The 16,639-nt window shown below is 51.4% G+C and overlaps 6 protein-coding genes across 6 annotated transcripts; 1 reads left to right on the plus strand and 5 right to left on the minus strand.

The window, feature by feature from the left end:
• Positions 1 to 382: 382 nt before the first annotated feature.
• BDW70DRAFT_150238 (purple acid phosphatase family protein) lies at positions 383 to 1,926 on the minus strand (the record flags this gene model as incomplete). Its single annotated transcript, XM_073739124.1, has 2 exons — positions 383 to 1,743; positions 1,794 to 1,926. 2 exons carry the CDS (start codon positions 1,924 to 1,926, stop codon positions 383 to 385), a joined length of 1,494 nt encoding a protein of 497 aa, XP_073596188.1.
• A 358-nt stretch (positions 1,927 to 2,284) lies between these two features.
• Positions 2,285 to 3,402, minus strand: BDW70DRAFT_136237 (haloacid dehalogenase, type II). The gene is made up of 2 exons (XM_073736830.1): positions 3,182 to 3,402; positions 2,285 to 3,128 (listed from the first exon to the last, which is right to left on the minus strand). Exons 1-2 carry the CDS (start codon positions 3,345 to 3,347, stop codon positions 2,581 to 2,583), a joined length of 714 nt encoding a protein of 237 aa, XP_073596189.1. The 5' UTR covers positions 3,348 to 3,402; the 3' UTR covers positions 2,285 to 2,580.
• Positions 3,403 to 3,818: 416 nt separating this feature from the next.
• Positions 3,819 to 5,434, minus strand: BDW70DRAFT_150239 (DUF4246 domain-containing protein; the record flags this gene model as incomplete). The annotated part of the gene is made up of 6 exons (XM_073739125.1): positions 3,819 to 4,195; positions 4,262 to 4,361; positions 4,411 to 4,664; positions 4,702 to 4,900; positions 4,936 to 5,217; positions 5,249 to 5,434. 6 exons carry the CDS (start codon positions 5,432 to 5,434, stop codon positions 3,819 to 3,821), a joined length of 1,398 nt encoding a protein of 465 aa, XP_073596190.1.
• Positions 5,435 to 6,641: 1,207 nt separating this feature from the next.
• Positions 6,642 to 10,826, plus strand: BDW70DRAFT_51264 (hybrid sensor histidine kinase/response regulator). The gene is made up of 6 exons (XM_073744172.1): positions 6,642 to 8,135; positions 8,188 to 8,886; positions 8,955 to 9,986; positions 10,033 to 10,318; positions 10,378 to 10,492; positions 10,543 to 10,826. The coding sequence occupies exons 1-6, from the start codon at positions 6,949 to 6,951 to the stop codon at positions 10,752 to 10,754; spliced, it is 3,531 nt and encodes a 1,176-aa protein (XP_073596191.1). The 5' UTR covers positions 6,642 to 6,948; the 3' UTR covers positions 10,755 to 10,826.
• Positions 10,827 to 11,847: 1,021 nt separating this feature from the next.
• On the minus strand, positions 11,848 to 14,046 carry BDW70DRAFT_150244 (ankyrin repeat domain-containing protein; the record flags this gene model as incomplete). Its single annotated transcript, XM_073739126.1, has 2 exons — positions 11,848 to 13,856; positions 13,905 to 14,046. 2 exons carry the CDS (start codon positions 14,044 to 14,046, stop codon positions 11,848 to 11,850), a joined length of 2,151 nt encoding a protein of 716 aa, XP_073596192.1.
• Positions 14,047 to 15,833: 1,787 nt separating this feature from the next.
• On the minus strand, positions 15,834 to 16,250 carry BDW70DRAFT_159947 (uncharacterized protein; the record flags this gene model as incomplete). The annotated part of the gene is made up of 1 exon (XM_073740758.1): positions 15,834 to 16,250. The coding sequence occupies one exon, from the start codon at positions 16,248 to 16,250 to the stop codon at positions 15,834 to 15,836; it is 417 nt and encodes a 138-aa protein (XP_073596193.1).
• Positions 16,251 to 16,639: the final 389 nt, after the last annotated feature.

The following is a 16,639-nucleotide window of genomic DNA, read 5'->3' on the forward strand; positions in this document are numbered from 1 at the left end:
TCAGACTTGGTGATCTCCAAAGGTCAAGAGCAATGTCATCAAACCGTCATGATAACTTCTAAGAGCCATCCGAGATCGGATCATCTGCCTTCAGGCTGAATCATGACCAAGGCGGCGATCTTCCGAAGTGGGCGTTGTGGCGTTACACCCAGCTCTTCTTTAGCCGGGGATATGTCCGTGCGAGGGAGAGTGGTGGGGATTGGAGTTTGAAGTGAGGCCTCCACGGGGTCCGGCTAAACAAGCTGGGGGATATCCGGCGGGGCTGAGAGACCAGGCAAAGAGCTGAAAAGCAAGAGAAGATCATTGCCGCATCACCAACTATGTATAATCCACAAGCCTATATACCCAAGTGATGTTCCCGCTATATACAAAACCCGGCCCGTCACTGCCTCACAAACCGCGCCTCATGACTCTTATATAGTGTGCTCGTATCCAGCACCTCCCCAGAGACTGAGTCAATAAAGTCTACTTGGAGGTGATTCCGATCCAAAAACCTAATCGTCGAGTAGGTATAATCCTCATCGTTTGCGAACTCGGTGAAATCCAACTGCTTGGTTATCGAACTCAAGCCCTCGATATTCCCCGCGCCTCCGGCGACAATATACATGGGCGCCTTTGGGTCCTGCATTCCGTTAGAGTCCGCGACGCTGTTGTAGACCGGCAAGAAGCGCTGCGCGTTGTGCACATGCCCGAAGACACCTAGGTCGACGCCGTAGGTATACAGCAGATCCTCGAATGCCTCTTGGCACGGTGTGCATGCGCTGCCGGCCGTGTACCACGGCCGATGGCCGGCGACGATGACCCACGGTGTAATGTCGCGGTCGACACTCGCTAGGTCGGCTTCAAGGAACTCGAGTTGCTGGTTCTTTGCGCCGAAAGGCCCGCCGTTCAGATGAGCCGAACCGCCTTTTCCGCTGGGCGCGTCTTCGAAATCAGTTTCGGTGTTTATCATGACGATGTGGGCCATGCCGTACTCGAAAGAGTACCAGAAGGGCGGCTGCGCCAGTTCACGCGCTTGGTTGGCGAGCAGTTTCGCTGAGTCGTTGGTGGAGACCGAGGTGAAACCGGACGGCATGGTCCGGCCAAACCGGTGCATGAAATCGGTGAAGTTCTTCTGCCCATCGGGGCAGAGGCCCGTCGTGAAGGGTATCTCCTGGCACGCCGCCTCGTGGTTGCCGGGACTGGCCATGTACGGCTTTCGACCGGAAATCGGGGCCAGCTGCTCGTAGAAGTTCTCGAGGATGGCCTGGTAGGCGTTCTCGCCGTCCAGTAGATTGTCTAGTGACAGGAACCAGTCATCTGCATAGGCGAAATCGCCAGGGTGGATGACGAATTCGTAGTCGTCTACGGTGCTAGCGAGACGGCCGATGGTGGTGTGGTTGAGGGCTGGGTTGATGGTGGGGATGGTGTCTTTTTTGGACTTATCGCCTTTGATCGTGTAGCCGTCCTCGCCATAGACACCGAGATCGATGACCGCGTTGATGCTGAACGGGGTCTCATCGCCGGGCAAGCGGGGGCTCAGAAAATGATCTACAGTGGAGTTGGTCGACACAATCTTATAATAGTATGTGATGCCAGCCGTCAGGTCGGTCAGGATAACCACATTCTCGTATGTCCGAGACGTTGGGTACGTGGTTGGCTCGACCGATGCGCACGCCCGCTGGTCAAGCTTCTCGCTCGACGTTCCATACTCGACACAGGACTCGTTCAGCTTTTCGTACGTGTTCCACCCAATCGAGATCGCTACCAGGGATTAACAAAACGCCAACGAGAGAGCACGGGCATCATCTTACAATTGGGACCGTAGATGGCAAGGCGCTGCTGAACCGGAGTGGTTGTATCTACCGGGATAGCAGGGTAGTTTGCCTTGGCCACAACGCAGGCCGCCAGCAACGGGGCAGCTCTGAACGCAGTCAGAAGTCTCATGATCGGGTTCTTCAGGAGCTCGAGGAGAACTATCCACGGCTGCTGTCGGCTAGTGAGGGCCACGATGGGCGCCGACACCGCCATATATACTATGAGAAAGCACTCCTTGAACATATTAATGTAACCTCATCCATACAGCCCAATGGCAGCCAAGGCCCAATCACCACCGCGCTTGTCAGGCACGCCGGCGTTCCTCACCGAGGTCTCGTAAGATCAGCAGGAGACAAATCTCAACCGCGGCAGACAGAGAGCGGCGGAGGCTGCGCTAGCGCGGCATAGCGTCCACATGCCTTGCGTGTCGGTCATCACTGGCCATTAGGAACCCGGTTTTTATTAACCCTCTGCATAAGCTCGAGTCGCCAAATTATGCTGCGGACCTAGCACCCTCCGGGTTGCTTACTCCGAGACTTCCATATTGCGGAGAGAGTTCAATTGGTGACTTTGACTTTCAGAATGCCAAAGGGAAGCGATACGTTGCTATACAGTAGCCCGGGATTGGCCAGCCGAAGGCTATCAACAAAGGCTATTTACCGCCTCTGAAACGCGTATGTTTTGGGTCCATAATAATGGCATCGGTTTTGCACATGAGTCGCCTTGCTTCGGATCGCATGATCGCAGAGCAATATCGCAGATCATTGCAGTCGGTTGCAAGCTTCATGTGTCTTGGACAACCCCCACAATCTCCTCCAAATTCCTCACAACCGCAGTCGGCTTTAGCTCTGAAACCGCAGCGTCTGCCCAACCCCTCCCCCCGCGATCAACCCAAATTGCATTGAGCCCAGCATTGCGCGCCCCTACGATATCAAACGGGTTTCCACTAACAAGGTAAATATCGCTCTTCTGGGCCGACGACTTGCCTGTTTTTGCGATCAAGTGATGGTAGACTGCTGGAGCAGGTTTGTACGCCTTTATGCTCTCGACCGAGATGATGCCCTTGAAGACAGATGCGTGCGGCGAAAGTTCGGGCGAGCTGTTCACGGAGTTTGAGATCATGGACTGGGTGCCGTTGGAGAAAACGACAGCAGTTAAGGTCGGAATCTGGGATAGTTTCGCCAATATTGGCTGGACGTCCGGGAAGATTGAGAGATTATCGTAGGCTTTCATTAGGGAGGCGATGGCGTCGTCGGGAAGCGACTCGTCGTGTTCGGCGAGGGCGTGCTGCAGGGCGTTGCGGGTGACGTCTGAGAAGGGCTCGTAGATTCCTGGACAGTATTAGCTAAAGTCGTCAGCCTCTATCGAAGAACTCCAATAATACCCATGCTGTTCAACCGCCAGGTGTATTCGAGCTGATACCGGCGCCATAAGCTAGAAATAGACTGCGCCTTGCCGGGGAAGTGTGATTCAAGCTCTTTGGCAATGGACTCTGTAGAAAGCAGGGTTCCATAGAGGTCGAATGCGACGACCTTCTTGTCTGTGGCCATGTCTGCTATTTTGAGATTATGACAAGATGGTTGGAGATGAAGAGGTTGATCGCAACATGAGATGTTGTGTTGATTGATGCGGGGAAAGCAAAACATGACTTCATCGCCGCTCACTCCGGCTTTCCGAACAAACCAATAGCAACATCTTTCAATTTGTGAAGCGCCTGGGAACTATATCAGTGATGTTACCAGTGTGAGCGATACTGGATTGTCCTAAAGGAATGCTGGCGGGTCGTGAATATATAGTTCAGCGCTGGCTGAACTGCATCAAGCGATCCATGCATTTCCAAGTTGAACCTTATAGTTCCAGCTCCAAATTACATATGGCACCCTATTAATTTAATGATCTAAGCTCAGCATAATTATATAAGTAGACCTTCAAGATCATAGCAACGCCCTGTAGACTGGCACATGTGGATTCGTGCGGATCGAACCCCGTTATTGACACTAATCGAGGAACTCCATTAGTGTTCACAGACAGAACTCTCCCATTTCAAACGCATTGTTGTTTTCCTGAGAACTAAGCCCGCGCTCTTCCATGAGCTCAAGCCTAATGCCTTGGCCTCCTCCATGGTCATCGTGGTTGTGTCCTGAGCGTGGCCCAAAGCACGGTCTCCAGTCTCCCGCCAGTCCTTCTCGTTGAGGAGGAACATTAGCAGAGGAGATGATGCGGTGATGTGGATTAACGAGAAACAGGGCGAGGATTTTGCGATGGCCAGGCTTGGAGCGATCTGCCAGAAAGAACAGAGAGACCCGGTGTTGGAGCGTGTTAGGGAAGGTGAGCAGACGACCTTCCTTCGTATCCACGCTTCCCAGATCTTGGGTAATCAGGACTTCATTACGGCTATCTACATCCTCAGGAAAGCCGTATATTTGCTGAAGGAAGTGATGCATGTCCTATTCGTAATTCACACCATACAGGTCAGACATTCCACGGTGCCGGAAAGCCAGTGAACTGGCTGTAATATTGTGGCTATCGTAGTAGTAGATCGCCGACGCTGCGATGCGCTCATTCTGATCAAGTTACAAAAAATTAATGACAAGAGGAGATTGCGGAGCTCACCAGTTGGCCTTCGATATGCCAGGCCCCTCCCTCATAGTCGGGCTTTTCTGGCGTCAACATAATGCTCGCCAGTTTCACAATCACTTGAATCTTTTGATTCGGAAAGCGCTTCTGGAAGTTGACCGCCGGGTATAAGGGTTTCGTGACTTTGAAGACCCCAGGCTCAGGCTGTTTTATTCGGCGCGAGGCGTACCACTCAGTTCGACACTCTTCATACTGGTCGAATTCATAACCCTCAGCATCATCTGGTGGACCTTCAGGCGGAGGGCAAGTGTCGTTCTCATATTCGACTTCTTTGAACTTTGATTCGATCGCCCCGAAACGGTTTCTTTGTCAAGGAGCTTTGCCATAAGGGAATCGTTTGGGCAAGGATCTTCTCAGCAGCCTGATACAGAGCCCGATGTTTCACTGGATGAGCATTGTTGATGTATGATATGATACGGCACAATCCAGTGTCGGCCAGATCCACCTCACAGGGTAGCCACTGGAACTTAGCACTAAATGCGGGCGGATGAAAGCCCGTACTATGGCCAGCGAGGGTTCGCTGCGTTTGATATCACTCTCTGAAGGGACGAGAAGCAATGTACCTTGTCCGATGCTTTCCAGACAGTCGTCCAGCCCAATAACCCTGTCTGGCAGAACACGCGTTCGACCATATTCCAGCGGAAAGAGTGATGGGTGCACTAGATCGATTACTTTTCCATTAGACCCAGGATGATAGTCTCTCTGATCTTCTGGGACATCTTCCAAAGGGCTCACGGCTTCTTTCAGAGCAGCTCGCAATCCCGGTGATATGGCATTGTCCGACTTAATCACGCCGTCATCAGAGACTTTTTACGAAGCCTATGTCCCTCAACTTATCCGCCTTCCATTTCAGCTCCGCGATGATCCAATCCATCATCCTCGCCGACACATCTTGGGCACTCTGAGCAACCTCTTCGCGCCATTTAGTGGTAATACGCTTATCAAACACTTTCAGTTGCCAGTCGGGTTTGTCGGTAATGGTGTTCATGATTCTCATCATTATGGTCTCTCTGTGGTGACAAGCTTGCTGCAGCACCCATGTGAGCTTTGACCAAATACGACCGGTAACGCAGAGGTAACTCCTACCCTAAAGTGCCATGTTCAATAGATCAGGGTCTAGGACATTTGGGAAACCGAATGTATACCTGGAGATGACATTCGGCTGGACTACTTAGCCACCTGTTTTCGCAGGGCACGCCGACTTACTCTGGGTTGGAAATTCAGGGGCACATTGAACCCTGGCATATAAAGTCGCTGTGACCAGTTCGCCACAGAGCTTACCCTGGCGCTAGTAGCAAACAAAGTCCGTCGCCGTGTAATCATGAAAGACCATGATTGCCGCATCGCGTTTGCATGAATTCTCGAGATAGGCGGAAGCGTGGCGAAAGCTGGTCCAGGTCAGAGTCATTATCTCTCGGCTAACGCGAGGAGCTTGAGAAGTGTGTAGCTTGAGACTTGTCTAAAGGATGATGCATGAATTTGGCAGTATTGACTAGGAATACCCTGGAGGCTCTGGCGGGGGCCATTTGCCCATCATTTTATTTTGATCGCTAGGCTCATTTGCGACCGATAACTGACTTTCAAATGTCTACAAGGCTGTGAAGGGAGCGGAGAGCCTCCGGTCTTTATAGAATGTCGATCCTCACGCCCTTGTGGGAGACACGGACAGCAAGAGATGCCGATCGGCCTTATCAGAGGGGCGAAAACGTTCAGTGGTGTACTCTTGAGTAGCTCGTTGTGGCGACTCGCTTAGAACAAAATCATCCCGAAGATCTCGGTAAGAGATTGTGGCATGGGCTCCCGTTGGCGGGATGAGCAATAGGTGGGTGAGCGTCCCCGAGACGGCAGTCCGACACTGACAGACTAGGCACAGCTCAAAGTCAATCCTATGGTCTTTCATGAATCACGGATCTTACCGAATTCGGGTAAATACCCATCCAACTACTGTGCAAGTCTTTTTCCAGGGGCTCTGATTTGTTCGCCAGTGTTGGGGAAGAGTCGATGACAGGCGGACGAAGAAATGTGTTGTGGGGGAGTGACCGCCGGCCCACACGTGCCTGTTTTTCCCAGCAAAACCTGCCCAGCAGCCGCCTTTTATTATCAAGTCAGAGCCCGTCTTGACAGGATTGCGACTCGAGCAGGGAGCAGACCAGGTTTGGGATCTCGCCTTCTGGGCTTCCGTTAACCTGTCATTCGGCTTGGCAGCACCAGTCTAGAACTCTGGCCTGAGTAGATTCGCCGCCTCCCCGCCCTCCCTGGCAACTTAGCCCAACGGCGAACTTCAAACAAGGGAAAGCGGCCCCCTCTCGGTTTGCTTTTATCGGCCTTGTTCTCTCGATTTTCATCCTCTGGCCCCTTGCCTTCCATTTTCCTGACGACAATGCCTCCAGGATCCTGACGGGATGTCCAAAGGTGTTTACACGTCGGCCTGCGCTGCAGAGCGAGAGAGACTTCGAGAGATTGCCAGGTGGGTAGTAACCGGTTCCCGAGCGATCGGTTACAGTACGGTACTTGATGCTGATTGTTTTCTTCGTTCATAGGTATTACTGCGTCGTCGATCGGCCGTCCAGCGACAAGGACATTTACCCCTTGCAAGGTGATAGCCGACCGGATCACAATAAGCGGCTCGCCTCAGATGCCGCCCTAACCGGACTGGCTCGGTTGGGAGTGCTGCAGTTCGGCTGTAACCGTGCTTTTGTTTCGATCATCGACGAGGCCAATCAGCATGTCATTGCGGAGGCCACCACTTCCATTTTTCTTCAGAACGCTGAGAAACATCAAGCCGACGATGAGTTATATCTGGGAACGAGACGTTTGGACTTGGGATGGGGTGTGGTGCCGCGCACGATTGGATTTTTCACCAAGCGGAATCCGGACTTCATCGAGAACGAGAATGTGATTGCGAATGACACCCGCTACATAATCAACGATCTCACGAAGGAAGATGCCTACAAACACCGGCCCTACGTTGCACATTGGCCGTTTATGCGGTTCTACGCTGCTGTTCCTATCAGGAGTCCGGCGGGATACGTGCTGGGTTCATACTCAATCGTCGATGACAAAGCGCGGTCAAATTTTGGCGAAGTCGAGGTAGAATGCATGCAGGATATAGCGGACGCCATCGCGCAGCACCTGGAGACTGTTCGGCTGTCGTATTGTCATCAACGCACCGAGACGCTGGTCAAGAGCCTTACCACCTTTGTAAAGGAACACGATGATTTCGATCCTACCGAATCCTACCAAGTGACCCCTTCTCAGTCAACAATCAATATTCCCGAAACAACTGATGCGGGTGACCGTGGGATCGCAGACACCCCTGGCGACAGTGATCGTAGCAGCCCAGAGGCCGCGGGAGGCGATGTCTTTGAACTCCTCGGTCCATGCTCCCCCTCTGACGGGACCGGTGAAGCCTCATCGTTATTCTCTAAAGTTCTCGGTTCCGAACAGACCGAGGTATCTTTTCCGATCAGAAGTGCCGACCGACCGACCTCAGCCTTCTCCGCGAACGATGATCGAAGGGACAGTGTACCCCAAAATGCTCCAGTGGTCACGGACACTCCAACTAGTGAGACTCAGTCATGGATCAAAGAGACTGTCAACAAGACCGCGAAGATATTTAGACGAGCGAGTATCCTTCTTCGAGACTCAATGGACTTGGACGGGGTTCTTTTTGTCGATGCGTCCCGCTGTAACGCAGGCGTGTGAGTAATTGCCCACCATGGTATCTTTTCTCTCTTCTAACTCCTGCGGCAGTGTGCTAAGCAATGATACCGGCACGTGGGAACCGCTGCCGTCTACTCTGAGCCCGGAGTTCCTTGCCGATCCTTATCCAAGTCCGGCGGACATGCCCGGTGTCGGCTCATTATCGAAACCGTCCGACAAGCCATGTACACTACTTGGTCGCGCATTAAGGGATTCGATACATTCTACCGAGTCACCCCACGACTGGAATATCACCGAGAGGGTGCTGGACGACTTGATGGCTTCATTCCCACAGGGTCAGATATTCGACTTGAGCGATTTGCCAGCGAGGGAATCGTCGCCGTCCTCCGATTTGTGCAACAATTTATGCCATGACTTGGCTAAGTGCTTTCCCAACGCTAATTCGGTTCTGTTTTCTCCAATCTGGGACTGGAACAAATCTAGGTGGTTGGCAGGGACCCTGGTATGGACGAGTGATGTTTTCCGCGCTTTGGGCGCTGAAGAATTACATTATTTCAAAGCATTTGGCGATTCTATAATCTCAGAGGTGGCCCGAGTGGATTGGTCGGCGACTCAAAAATCCAAGTCGGCATTCATGTCGTCTGTTAGCCATGAGTTGCGATCGCCCCTTCATGGTATACTTGCCAGCGCCGAGCTTCTGGGCACAGCATCCCTACCGCCAGAACAGCAGCACTTGGTGGACATGGTTGAGTCGTGCGGATTAACTCTCTTAGATACCTTGAATCATTTGTTAGTGCTCACTCCCACCCTCCGGTGCGGCTGCTCCGTCTTGGACCTGAAGCTGACACCAATTCTAGACTTGATTTCTCCGGGATCAACAATCTTACCGCGCTCGAGGATCCGGCTCAGGGTCTATCCGACGCTGGCATGACATCTCTCGAGACCGACTTCGACTTGGGCGACCTGGTCGAAGAAGTGGTGGAAGTGCAGTACACTGGCCAAAACCTTCCTAAAGCTGCCGTTCATCTCAACCATCGGTCTTCCCCGTCGCCGCAGGAATTCGATGCTGATAATGCAGAGCTGTCAGTCATTGTCCGAGTAGAGGACATGCCCACCTGGAAGATCCACTCTGTGCCTGGAGCTTGGCGAAGGATTGTGATGAATTTACTCGGAAACTCCCTCAAATGGACCAAGACTGGATTTGTTGAAGTTTCTCTGACGAAAGTGAGACGAAAGCGCGACCCTCTGCATGTCTTTGCGCTCCTCTCTGTCACAGATACCGGCGCTGGGATATCTCCAGATTTTCTACGACACAACGTTTTCTCACCCTTCGCCCAGGAGAATCCATTGTCAGAGGGTCTAGGCCTGGGGCTTAGCACCGTTCGTCAGCTCGTCGGCTCTCTTAATGGCCATCTCAACGTGCGGAGTGAGCTTGGTGTCGGCACTCAAGTTGACATATTCGTCCCCGTACAGATACTACAGCCTTCACCAATCCCCCGCCCAGACCTGGCGCCTCTTTACAGTGCCTCTCAGCGGCCACCTGTTCGCGTCTGCTTGATCGGGTTCAGCGATTATCCTTGCCTCAAAGAGACGCCAACTGGGATTTTGCCTGCCGAAGCAAAGCGTAAGCTGGCCATTAGAAGCTGTCTTACATCCATACTGGCGGAGCAACGATCTTGGGACATTATCTCGTCCGAATCGTTTCACGGCACCGAAGGTGACATCGCAATTATTGAAGAATTCAAATATCTGGATGCACTGAAGAGTGGCGAATTGCCGCTAGACGATCCTAAACCAGCCGGTTTTAGGAGAATATTCGTGATTCTTAACAGCAAGAATCCTACCTCTCGCCATCTGGATTCATCACGCCTTATCCGTGTCTCCCAGCCGTGAGTCCCCAACCCACCTCGCGGTTATTCATCTAACAGAGCCCAGGTTCGGTTGCAGAAAGTTCCGCAATGCTGTCGTCCGTGTTGACCAGCTACTGAAGGAACCGCAACCCGAAGTTTCTTCCGACCAACATCTCCGCAAGCCTGGCTCCGTTCAGGAGCAGGAACCGCCGCGGAAGACTCCATCTCCTCCTGTGCAACAGCCGTCTGTTAACGCACCGGTACTCGAACATTCAACAGTTGAACTGACTAGCCATGGCACTACGGACCCTGTGCGAATCCATGAGAATCTCCATCTTTTGATTGTAGATGATAATGCGATCAACCTCAAAGTATGCTCACATTTCAACTTCTTATCACCATGTTGGGCTCTTGCTGATAATTGCACTAGATATTAGCAACGTTCGCTGCCAAAATAGGTTGCGCATTTGAGACTGCTACTGATGGACTAATCGCCCTGAATAAATACAAAAATGCAGCTCAGCAATATGATCTCATCTTAATGGGTATGATCAATGAATTCCTCACTGTCCGTACAAAGCTAATTTCATCCTAGATATCTCCATGCCAGTCATGGATGGCATTGTTGCGACGAAGGAAATCCGCCAGTTTGAGGAGGATATGGGTCTCAAGCGGTCGCGCATAATGGCTGTCACTGGAGTGGCGTCAACAGATATGCAGCAGCGCGCCCAAGCTGCTGGGGTCGACGAGTATCTCGTGAAACCGGTGTCGCTGGTTGCTTTGAAGAAAGTTATTGCTGCGCTTTAGGAGCCTCTATTCCCCTTTCGAGGGTCTCATTGCTTCTATTCGTGGCCTTGGATTGGAACTAATCGCCACTTGCACCACACCCAGACTTTTACACAAGAGAGTTAGCCTGTGCCGGGGGGCCGTAAATGTCTACGGTCACCCGGTCATCCGTTTACTGCTGGTTGAATGAGAAAAACAGCGCAGTGTGGCTCTTCACGTACCGAATAGCGGTGGAGCATTAGTCTCGAGTCACAGGATCCATTCAGTGTTGACATGTCGCATGTTTGAACAGGATCTATTATGGCACCACTTAACCCCTGGCAACGCCTATGCAATTGCTTTTGCAGATGCTCTTTTTGACGCATGTGATGATTTAGCTTGGATAGCCATGGAAACATTGGCAGCATGATTCTTTGCATCTTATACCCTTCGGATGCGTCGCTTATCTATCATGCAAACATAGCAGGCGGGTCAGGCCTAACTTAATATGCCCGTTTGCTCCACCCGCCAAATTAAATGTCATGCCCGGAATGCGGCTTGATGACACCCTGCGATGCCCCATTCCGAGCTTTTTTTTATTTATGTTTTTCGGCTTTTGCTTGTTATGATATGAGCCGGTCAGTTGGCCAATGAGGCTCATCACCAGTATTGAATGGCATCCGACCGGGCAGATTATTCCTACGGTTGCCAAACGAACATTACGAGCTATGGATTAAACTAGGCCTCGAGACAAGGCGTACAGTTAACACTCTTCAATAAATTCTAAACCCTCATAGTCGGCTATTGGGTTCTCTCAATATAATCATGATTCTCGTGTCACATTCACCTTAACATTTCATATTGTGCTGGTGCATAACGCAGGCGAGTATCCCTTTGCAGTCATAAATCGTTCTTTTCCTCTGTCCATGTATCCATCCGTTTTCATCTGGCTCTTGTAACGATTTCTGTCCATTGAATTGCCCTTATCACCCTGCGATCCTGACCCAAGATATGGGTTAGTGCGCTTTAGATGTTGCAATGCTGGAAGTAATTTTGTATATATAGAAGTCGTTCATTCATAAGCTCCGTGGAGAGTTTGGCAATGATAACAAACCTACCAACGAACACTCTCTGTTCACTCTTCGGGCATCGTCTGCAGGTATGGAATCAGAAAGGCATGCATTTCATCCAGTCGGGACTCCTCTGTGGCCAGCAAAGCTCGCTGTATTTCGCGCTTAGATTTGACCACGTTCCTATCCAGCAACATGCGCACAATCGCCTTATGATTCTCACTCGCCGCCGCCACGAGAGCGCAATCAACCTCAATTTTCGGGTGTTTCAGCAGCAAGTCCACCACACCTTTGTGGCCTGCCTTCGCTGCATGCACCAACGCCGAATAGCCTTCGCAATCTGTGCAGTTGAGAGGATCATCCGAATGCCCCAGCAGAATTTTTATGACATCCTCATTGCCTGCCCGAGCGGCAAGAATCAATGGCGTGCAGCCGGTCATGTCTCGTGACCATTCATTGGCCGCACCACCTCGCGCCAGGAGGAGCTTCACGACTCCGGCGTGCCCCGTGAGAGCGGCGTTGGCAAAGGGAGTCCGGTCATCGAAGTCATATTGGTCAAGTTGAACATCAGGGTGTTCCATCAACACCTTTACTGTGCCCTCATGACCACCATGTACTGCGGCATCAAGCGCTGATGAGCCAACCAGCACCGCCGTTCTTCCCGTCATGGCATTCAGAAGCTCAATGCTGGGGGCCACCTCCGTGGGATCAGGGCCTAGCAGTCTCATCAATTGCAGGTGCAGCTGGCTCGTGAAAAGATCCACTGCCGCACCTTCATCGATCAATATTCTAACAATTGACTCGTGGCCATACAAGGCAGCCCACATGATAGGGGTAGAGTCGTCGGCACCACGCAAATTGACATCCACATTTGGCCATTTGAGTACTTCTCGCACGATATTGGGATTTCCGCCCGCGGCGGCGTGCTTTAAAATCCCATGGCCACTACTATCTCTAATACTCTTTTGAACCGAGGGGTGTGACAGGATAAGGCGGAATATTTCTTCATAGCCTCTCGAGGCTGCAGTCGCCAAAGGACTCATATCGTATTCTTCGGCATTGCAACGGTTTATGTTCAGGTCTTCCCTCCCCATGAGCTCTTCGACAGTCTCCAAATATCCCCTTTGCACGGCCATGATCAAGGGTGTCCTTTCACGAGAATCCTCCGCATCAACGTCAATCAAGCTAATGCCCTCTATGTTAGTGCGTATCCAGTCGACGTACCCATTGTGATACGCCATGTCGCCTTCGTTCTGCGGTGGCTCCGCCATAAATTCCTCGGATTGCTCGCGATCGAAGTCTAGCAGCTCCTTCACAATCCCGGCGTAGCCACTACTTGCCGCGCAGAATAGTGGCGTCTGGTCAGAATAATTCCGCTCGTCCGGTCGGGCATTGTGCTTTAACAGCCACTGCACCAACTTCTCATGCCCATTCAGCGCGGCATAGTGCAGGGGCGTGTGCCCTGAATATCTGCTATCCCTATTCAGATCGTCACCTGCCTGGTTGACCAGGATGTTGATTGCGTCTATATGGCCCCCAATTGCTGCTCCATACAGCGGCGTGCCAATCCATTCTCCCCTCTCATCAAACAGAGGATCCGCGCCTTTTTCCATGAGGAACTTCATGTCCTCGATACGACCTAGTGTTGCGGCGGTTGTCAATGCCAGGTTGAGATATCTTTGGCCGGGGCGTCGCAAGGCGGCTTGCGATTTCCGCGTTTTGGTCCCCTTCACAATACCTTCCAAGAGCGTTTTCGATAGCCCGGAGAACCCAATAACGGCAGTCACCAGGCCCTGCGTATACGTCTCGCGCAGCTGCTCGACGTCGTCTCGGCCCGGTTGGCTGTCTTGTAGATGGCTGACAGCAGCGTCCACAACCGCGATGATCTCACGTACAAGTGGATTTCCGGTGTCCCGGGCCTGTTCTCGCTCAATCTGCCGGGTAAGCAGTCGACGACCCATCCGGATTGCCGCTGGCGTTGGCGGGTCCAGCCGCTGAAGACATGCCTGGTCGAAGTCCTCTGCGAGAATCTCCTTTGTCAAAAAGTAATCGAGAACAATCATGTCAAACTCCTCTAATGCCTTGTCAGTTTAGTCCTCTCTAATGGGTCGCCCATACGTACTGCAGACAAGCCTCAGGTCCAGGAAGTGCTTGACATCGTGAACGGAGCGCGTCAGAGGCCAGTACTTGCCCCACCCTTCTGGTGGAAATATTAGCGATAATATGTGGTATATGAGCTCTGCAGGAAGTGTTGAGATGGGCATCTCGATGACCGATGGGGATCTGATGGCTCCTAGAGATGGTTGTTTGCTGGGAAAAGCTTGACGATGCCGACCGTCGGAGTCCCGCCAAGGTGCATAAAGTGCATAAATTCTGCATATCATCACGCCGACATCAGTATAGAGCTCAGGATCTCGCGCTCCACGCCAATCTGCTCTGTTATCCTGTCAAATACGGATGATTTGGGCTCCTGATTATCAATAATAATCCCTTATATTCTCTCGGCCAAAAGCTGCCATAACAGCTACGGGGTTTAGTTCCCATAGATTCTGGTAGTTGACATCCGGATCAGATCTCGACATGATAGACTTGACGCCCTTCGATTTCCCTTCTATGATGCTAGAGCAACTCTGCCATGCCCCTAGATCTTGCCCGCTCATGCAGATAAAGGTTGTTCGCTCAGATCACATCGCACTTGTCCGTCGGTTGCTGATAGAAGGTTGTAACTGACCGACTACGAAACAGCCTCATCTTCACCATAATCTTGTCAGCCTAACATACCCAAAAGGCAAGTGAGGACGGACAGAGGCGTCTGTCAGATACTTACGATATTTCCAAGTGTGTCGATGTCTACTCCAGAGGCAGCAGATAGCTCACAGCCCTGCCATGCCCGCCTGTGGGCACATAATGCATTTTTGTTGTGATTCGTACTTCTGCTAAGCTGGCACTTCCCTGCGGCAGAGGAGTATTTTGTCTATCGACCGCTGTTTTTGTCTTGGGACGTTTATCTGCATAGACCCGGCACCAGTATTGCGGGCTGATATGTCGTGCGCAGAAGGCACCATCGTGCATCTGTCTACATACCGGTCTTGAATCCACCTCACCAGTGTTTTCGCTTTTGGCGAGTGGACGAGAAGACTTCTACTGCCAAAATTGCTGGGAGACTACTGATAGAGCGAAGCGTTTTCACCACAGAGGTCATGGAGGGACTTGATATAACCTGAGGGGTGCTATGAGGTTCATTCTTGTGAGTGGAAGGGCTTGGATTTGGCTCCTATTGTACATGGTGGCGCCTAATGGAGAGCTAGATGGTTATATTGAGCGGCTTGGAAGATGTTGGTGGGCTGGCAGGCCGTCAGACCTGGGTAGGGTGTTTGACAGTCGATCCTGACACTTCGCTCTATATGATAATTTCTATTCTCGGCGGCGAAGAATGTCTTGTAAATGTGCGGGATTAAGCTAATTAGGCAATTCCGGTAAAGGAGGAGACGCCAGCAATCCAGTATGGCCTGAGATAGTGCGAAAACGACTCAATGGCCCTGTACTAAAGCGCGATTCCCAGACGTTGGTACTAATACTCTCCTCATCTAGATCAAGCACAGGCTAAATCTAGTACTTGGATCATCCAGACCGAGGGTTGCGTCCTAATCTCGTCCAACCAGCAATCCTATCCATAAACGCCACCCCCAGCCAATCTAGCAGCTTATCCCACAGTTCACTCACCACTAACTCTGCAAATACACGCAACGGAACTCCTGCAAACACTTCCACTGCTTGCTAAAGAAGGGAATCATATCTGGATCACGTAGAACCGCACAATGTACTTTGTGATCCTCATGGTAAATGGCAGTTTCCTGGCACTCCTACATAGAACCGGATTAGTGATACAGCTATTGCGAGCGGATTCGAGTAGCCCAATCATACCCGGCCACAGAAAAAGAAAGCTCGGCAGCGTGGACACCGCTGTAATCCATATTTGCACACCCCACAACAGCAGCACACCCTCTTGCTTCCGTACTGCGCAGCGCACTCGGAATATATCTCTGCTAGGTTAAGGAGAAAGGACATGCGAAACGGGAGGATCTTCCGGCATGCCAGACAGTGTCGTCGTCAATGTCATCTTTTCATACGCGAGCTGAAGAGGAGATATATTTACCTTGACGAGCCGCGGGTCGAGCACCTTAATGCCCTTCCCACCCCCAGGCAAGTCCTCTATCGATGCGGTCAGGATCAGGATGGTAAGGCCTCGTTTCAGGACGCTTAATGGAATACATTCTTTATCGTAAGTGTCGGGGGGGAAGGTAAAACTGATGCGAAGGTTGTTGCCGTCTTGGTCCTTGACTGCCAGCTTGGTGCTGTTGACACTCAGTCCGATTTGAAGGATCTCGCCGACGAAGCATTGATTTCTCTGGATCTCGCCTGACTCGGCGGCAGCAGTAACGGATGGGTTATATAAAGTCAGAGTCATGACGCGATAGGTAGCGAGCTTTGGATAATTGGACAATAATCGGACAGATCCGCAGGAAGGGGTGTGTTAGTGGGATGCTGATAATTGCCTATTTTTTATTCCAATAGAGAGAGTCTTTTGTCATAAAATCATATGAGAATGTGTGAGAAACGGGTGTCGATATAGCCAAATCAAGTGAATGCTTGAGGGCGTAACTTGGTTAACAAATAATCTGACCATTGAGCTAACCACTTACTGTGAAAGGTACAGCCAATTCTGCTTAGTTCAAACAAAGATAGTATATCGAATGAGGCAAAGCTTCTAGAAGGCATGCTCTACGCCGTTCTGCACCGAGTCTTTACTGCCTATATGTTTACGCTCATCTTTCTTACGGACAGGATTCTACAGAA

This window comes from Aspergillus foveolatus, assembly GCF_047715535.1.
Source record: "Aspergillus foveolatus strain CBS 279.81 unplaced genomic scaffold BDW70scaffold_23, whole genome shotgun sequence".
NCBI classification, from domain to species: domain Eukaryota; kingdom Fungi; phylum Ascomycota; class Eurotiomycetes; order Eurotiales; family Aspergillaceae; genus Aspergillus; species Aspergillus foveolatus.